The sequence below is a fragment of the Equus caballus genome, chromosome 10 (genome assembly GCF_041296265.1).
Source record: "Equus caballus isolate H_3958 breed thoroughbred chromosome 10, TB-T2T, whole genome shotgun sequence".
NCBI lineage: Eukaryota > Metazoa > Chordata > Mammalia > Perissodactyla > Equidae > Equus > Equus caballus.
In genome coordinates this window covers 22,029,494-22,036,245 of record NC_091693.1, presented here as the reverse complement: position 1 = coordinate 22,036,245, position 6,752 = coordinate 22,029,494, and the positions used below count along the sequence as shown (strand labels likewise).

The following is a 6,752-nucleotide window of genomic DNA, read 5'->3' as shown; positions in this document are numbered from 1 at the left end:
TAGCTAACATCAGCCTCTGAACTTGTCTGATGTATAACCAAGAAATTCTTGCTTATATTACCGTCAATGTATAATCTAGAGAAAAACCAGGTGTACCCTATCCCTTTTTTTGACATATATGAAATCTAGTTTAGGGTTTTTTCCCCTTTCCTCTCCCCTAAAAGGACACTGTTTTGTAAAAGAGATGTAAGCTGCATTAAACTCATATACCTCGGAGCAGTTCCATCAGAGCGCTCTGTTAACTGTTTTCCTGGGGTTTGAACTCCTCATGCTGATTATTGAATGAACTCCTTCCCCAATATCACTCAATTTCAGTTGACACCATATACCTCCATATGTGAAAACATTATTTTCATCACGAGGAAGAAAGACTTCCAGTCTTCTGCAGACATCCCACTCATTTTATGAAACTGACATAACTTAGCTACCAAAACCTGATCAATACAGCATGCAGAGGAAAATTATGTCAACCGCTCTCATTCATATAGATACACGATTCCTAATAAAATATTAGCAAATCACAGCCAGCAGTATATAAAAAGTTTAATACATTGGTACAAAGGAAAAACTCTTCTTTCCCTTTACAAAACACACAATACTCTGAACACTTCTGTACTCTGGTTACCAAATGCCTGGGAGTTTTTCTCACTCCAAAGGCGGCGCCCAGCGCCTTGAAGGCGGCGTACACGACCTGGCGCTTGCAGCCCCAGCGCTGAGCCACACACGCACCTGCGCGGCCTCACCAGCGCCTCCACCACCAGCCGCCAGGGGTCCTCGGCGCCCGCGCCCCGCCGGTGCTGCAGGTACGCGAAGAGGCTCTGCGCCACCAGGTCCGCCGACAGGAAGGCCCCGGCGAGGCCCAAGGCCAGGAGGCCGTAGCGATCGGAGGCCAGCGGCACGCCCGCGGCGTAGGCCCAGGTCATGAGGCCCAGGATGAGCAGCGCGAAGGCGATGGTCAGCACCCGCCGGACCAGGCCAGAGCAGTGGCGCGCTGCAGGGCTGGGCTTGGGGACGTCCTGCTGGGAGCGCAGAGAGGGGAGAGCAAGGGAAAAGAGTGCTGAAATCGTCCTGGGGAAGGGAAGACCTCCTGGGTGTTTTTTCCCAAGGGGAGGGTAACATCCCCTTTTTGTAGAGAACATCGCTTAACTACTGCAAAGTTATTTTCATCAATGAAAAAAAATTGTGGCAAACAGTTATTGAGGCATAATGCCTGATTATATTGATTCTAATAGACTTTTTCCACATTTTTAACAGCTCTTGAATCTATGAGGATTACCCTCAACGGAGTGTCACAGTTTAGCAGGGTCCCTCCCTTTCTTCGTGGCACATAAAATAATGATTCATCTCACAATCAATGGTTTCTTAGAGTCGAGACGATAACAGTAATAATCATATCCGTCTAAAAGAATAATGCAGTATGATATGTACCAGGCGCTGCTCTAAGCCTCTTAGGCACTAACAGTTTAGTCCTCACAACAGCCCTATGAGGTCGGTACTATTATCATCATCCCGGTTTTACGGATGAGGCAGCTGAGTCACACAGAGGCACAGCAACCCGGCCAAGGTCACACCTGGAAAGTGGAGGGGCCGGGATTTGAACCCTCTCTCCTGTTACAGATGAGGAAACTGAGGCACAGGAAGTGTATTCCTTTGCTGGAGGTCACTCAGACAGCCTGGCTCCATGGTCCTCCTCTGTGCTAAACGGCCTCCTAGGTCACCGGTTCCCACCTCGTGGGCTTGTTAGGAGTCAAATGAGCCATTAAGCTAAAGATCCGTGTTGTGCAGTGCAGGAGTCACCGGCCACATGTGGCTACTGGGCACCTGAAATGCAGCCAGTGTGACTGAGGAGCTGACTTTTAAATTTTATTTAATTTAAACTAATTTAAATATATACACTAATATTCAGTTATTGGAAAGCTTTTAAGTATGTTTGGGACAAGTGGGATCTATGAAGTTTCTTTTCAACTATAAATTTTACAAGATCTAAATACAGATTAAGTAGTGCAGGCCGGGTGGCGCAGCGGTTAAGTTCGCACGTTCCGCTTCCCAGTGGCCCGGGGTTCGCAGGTTCGGATCCCGGGTGTGGACATGGCACTGCTTGGCATGCCATGCTGTGGTAGGTGCCCCACGTATAAAGTAGAGGAAGATGGGCACGATGTTAGCTGAGGGCCAGGCTTCCTCAGCAAAAAAGAGGAGGACTGGCAGTAGTTAGCTCGGGGCTAATCTTCCTCAAAAAAACCCAAAACAAAAGAAAACAAAAATAAATAAATAAATACAGATTGAGTGTTTCCAAGGAAAATGCAGCATCTGCGTGAGATGTGCTTACACGTGTGGAATTTGAAGCCTGAGTACGAAAAAGAAGGTAAAATATCTCATTAATATTTCTGTATTGATTACAGATTGAAATGATAATATTTTTGATATAGAGCAGAGGTTGACACACTCTGGCCCCAAGGGCCAAATGCCTGCCACCTTTTCACCATGACCTGCAAGCTAAGAATGTTTTTTATTTATTTATTTATTTATTTTTTTTGCTGAAGAAGATTCACCCTGAGCTACCATCTGCTGCCACTCGTTCCCTTTTTGTATGTGAGCCACTGCCAGAGCATGGCCACTGACAGATGAGTGGTGTAGGATTCTGCCCAGGAAGCGAAGCCAAGCCACCACAGCAGAGCATGCTGAACTTAACCACTAGGCCACAGGGGCTGGCCCTTACATTTTTAAATGGTTGAAAAAAAGTCAAAAGAAGAAGAATATTTTGCAGCACATGAAAATTAATTATATAAAATTCAAATTTCAGTGCCCTTAAGTCAAACTTTTTTGGCACACAACCACGATCAGCTGTTCACATGTTGTCTATGACTGATTTCACATTACACCAAAGCTCAGTGGTTGCAACAGAGACCGTATGACCTGCAAAACCTCAAATATTGACTATCTGGCCTGGTAAGAAAAAGTTTGCCAGTCCCTGTTACATGGGGTTAAATAAAACATATTAATAAAATTAATTTCACCTGTTTCTTTTTACTTTTTAAAATGTGGCTACTAAAGAATTTTAGATTATGGATGTGGCTCACGTTATGTTTCTCTAGGACGGAACTAAGGTAGAGCTTTTAGCCTGGTGACAGTAATCACTCAATATTAATAATTATTATTATTTCTTCTGGAATCTTCCTTCTCTGTCCCTTTGCCCCAAACCGGGCCCTGCCTGAGTTTCTGGGGGTGGCCCAGTTCCTGCTGGGGAGAACGGAGATAGGTGGGCATCCAGAGGGTTCTAATCTCAGCAACACGCACAAACACACGTGTATCGGCCATGGACACAGCCCCCACCCAGGTATAGTCACACATGATGAGGGACACACAGAATGTGCCCACATAGGACAACACTCACGTTCTAGGAGACGACCCTAGACACCTGCCCTCAAGTAGCACTTAGGGATCCTGAGATCCACCCCTCTGACAGCCACACAGGTGAACTTGGGGACACATGCCTTTTGGCAGGAAGCAGCAACATCAGGAAGAGATGTCCACAAGGCAACAGACACACAGACACCCACCCGGGGGTCTGGAACAACGGGACAGAGTTTGAGAAGAAATAGTAACAGTTGAGATTGAACTGTATGAAATTGCCATTTTTACAGGTCAAAAGTGAGCAGATATCGGCGATTTCATTTGGTTCAACCTAAGATTTGTTGAACACACAAAAGGAGAAATCCAGACCCAGGTGTCAGGCAAGTCCTGCTCTCCCTCTGGCCCTCTCTCCCCATCCCTGGCACACACACACACACACACACACATACACGGATTTACAGCAAGATAAACATGGACATGTCACATCTCACATTCGTATAGGCGGGATGGCCATCCACACACAGCCTCACGTGGTCACTGCCCCACACAGATAGTCGCTGTCACCCACATGAGCACACACAGGAAATCTCTCGCACACGGTCTCCCCAAACACGTTGTCACAGATGTGGTGGTCCCCCACAGGGCCGCAGTCACACGCACCCACCTGTCTCATGGCTGCGGGTCCACCGGCTCTCTCCCTCCCCTCCCGTCCCAGTCTGTCTGTGCCCTGTGCCCGGAGAGCTGGGGGATCCTTTGAAGACCAGCTCAGGCGGGGGCGGGAGCAGGGCCTGACGTCAGGGCTGAACTGGGCCAGGGGCTGTGAGGTCACGGCCGAGCCGGGCAGCTCCACCCGCTTCCCGCCATCACCCCCCATCCCCCGCGCCCAGAGGGGGCTCCCTTCCCTCTCCTCCTAGGTCCCCCCATCGCTCCCCTCATCCCCGTCTCTCCCCGCCGTTTCTTCCTCTCTCTCTCTTGCTCTGTGCTTCTCTCCCATTTTCTCATCTCTCTTATCCTGTGTCTGTATTTCTCTCCGTCCCTTTCTTTCTTCCTCGTCTCTCCCCGCTTCTCGCCCACCCCAGTCGCCCCACATACGGCCTCTCCCGACAGCCGCTGGCAGACTGTCCCCCAGGGGCTTGTCTGGGCAAATGGCAGATGGAATAAGATGCACACACGTGCGTGTTTGTGGGTGTGACTGTGCTCTGGCTTGTGAGGCACGGCTGTCTGGAAGTGGAGCTGTGAGTGAATGTTCAGTGCCTAATTGGCGTGGGTCTGAGTGCGCATGCGTGTGCATGTGTGTGTGTGCCAGGGACTGAAGCTCTGGGATCTGTCTCCCCCGGGCTGGGGGCTGAACTCAGGAGTTGGTGGTCAGCTGCCCCCAGGAGCCGCCCTGGAAAGTGAGTCAGAGGAAAGCTGGGAGTGGTCTCCCAGAGGCCAAACAGACCAGGTCTTGCGGCATCTGAGCCCCAAGCCCTTCAGGACCAGCAGACTCAGTGATCAACGTCATTGTTTCTATGCCCTTCTTTACAGGGTTTTTTTGAAAAAAAATCTCTGCGCCTAATTCTTTCTCTCCACTCCTCTCACTGACCTGGTAGTGTCTCTCTCTCCCTCCACAGCTGTCTCTCTCCGTTTCTCCCTGTGTCTGTGACTCTGATCGCTTATCTCTAAGTCCTCATCTTCTTTCTCTGTCCTTCTCTTTGTCATTTTGTCTCTGTCTCCCTGGCTCTGTTTTTCTGACCATCTATCTGTCTCTCTGGTTCTCTCCCAGCCTCCCTAGCTTTGTCATTTTTTTCTCTCTCTCTGTGTCCATTTCTGCCTGCTTCCCTCTGGGTTTGTGTCTGTCTGTCTCCGATTTTCTGACTCTCAGGCTCCCTGACTTTCTTATTCTGTCCTGCTTTCTTTCTCAGTGTCTCTCCCTGACTTTCTCATCCTTTCTCATGCTCTCTTTCTCTCTCTTGTGTTTCTCTGCCTCTGCCTCTTTGTATATGGCTGTCTCCTTCTCTCCATTTCTCTCTGAATATCTGTATCCTTACCCTTTTTATTTCTGTCTCCCAGTTTTTGTTTCTCTGCTTCTCCTTTCTCTGTCTCTGTCTCTCTCTATCTCTCGGTCTCTATTCTCCCTCGGTCTCTCTGCATCTCTGTGTATCTCTGAGGCTCGATGTCTGTATATGTCTCTTTGTCTCTCTCTCTCATTCACAGTTTCACTCTGTTTTTCTGGCTCTAAGTCCTCCCTTTTCCCTGCGCTCCGTCTCGTCCAGCCTGTCCTGGAGCTTTCCCCTGCAAGATGCCAAGTCCTCACTCCCTGGGTTTCCCCGGGGAGTCAGGATGTGGGGGCCTAGGGCCAGGTTGTACCTTTGCCTGAGCGTGCCTGTCAGGGAGAAGAAGGCCAGTTCAGGGCCCAAGTGAGGGGCACCCCGCCCGTCCCAGCAGGGCAGGGCCAGCCGACAGCCTCTGACGCTGTGGCCAGGAGCCTGAGCCTCCGCTTGGTGTCTGACTGTGTCAGGATGATGGGTCCTCCCAGTGGGAGCCAAGCCCAGAGCAGGAGGGGAGGGTGATTCCACTTCCCCGGGGTGGGGATGAGGGGCAGCCCAGGCTCCACTCAGAAGCCCAGCATTTGGCTGCCCAGCCCCCACCCTGCCCTCCCTGGGTGGAGCAGCTGTATAAAACCAGATGTTTCTAAAACCAGAGTGTGGATGAAGAAGGAGAGACCAGGACTTTACACCCCAATGGTTTCCTCCTGCAGGATCCAGGAGTCTAGGCCCCCAGGCCTTCCTCCCTCAGACCCAGGAGTCCAGGACCCCAGCCCCTCCTCCCTCAGACCCTGGAGTCCACCCACCAGTCCCTCCTCCCTCAGACCCTGGAGTCCATCCCCCAGCCCCTCCTTCCTCAGACCCTGGAGTCCACCCACCAGGCCCTCCTCCCTCGGACTCTGATGTCCAGCCTCCAGAATTCCTTGCAGGGAGAGATGAGCAAGACTGGAAACAGCCAAGACAAGAGCTGAAGAACCATGACAGATGAAACTGGGCCCGCCCACAAGAGGCAGGAACTGGTGGTGGCGGGACCCCTCCTGCTCCCCTCAGTAGCACCCTCTCTCCCAGAACCCTCCCCGCAGTGCAGGCTGATCTCAGGTCCCTGTCCTGGGCCCACAGTTGCCCTCCCACGATTTCAGTTATCCTCAGAAACCCTCGGGGTGTGGTTTACAGAACACCAGGACAGAAGGAGCAGAGAGTGGGGAGATAATAAGGCAGAAATGGAGAAGAAGCAGCGGAAGGAACATTTGTTCACCACAGGGACATCTCCTGTGCCCTTGGTGGCCCAGGCTCTCGGCTGGGTGATGCCAGGCACACAAAGATGACTCAGACGAGGACCCTGCCCTTGAGGAGATGCCAATCTGATGAAGGAGA

The 6,752-nt window shown here is 50.9% G+C and overlaps 1 protein-coding gene across 1 annotated transcript; it reads right to left on the bottom strand.

The window, feature by feature from the left end:
• Positions 1 to 528: 528 nt before the first annotated feature.
• On the bottom strand, positions 529 to 4,104 carry LOC102149950 (hyaluronan synthase 1). The gene is made up of 2 exons (XM_005596467.4): positions 4,016 to 4,104; positions 529 to 1,016 (listed from the first exon to the last, which is right to left on the bottom strand). The coding sequence occupies exons 1-2, from the start codon at positions 4,022 to 4,024 to the stop codon at positions 582 to 584; spliced, it is 444 nt and encodes a 147-aa protein (XP_005596524.3). The 5' UTR covers positions 4,025 to 4,104; the 3' UTR covers positions 529 to 581.
• Between the last annotated feature and the right edge of the window lie 2,648 nt (positions 4,105 to 6,752).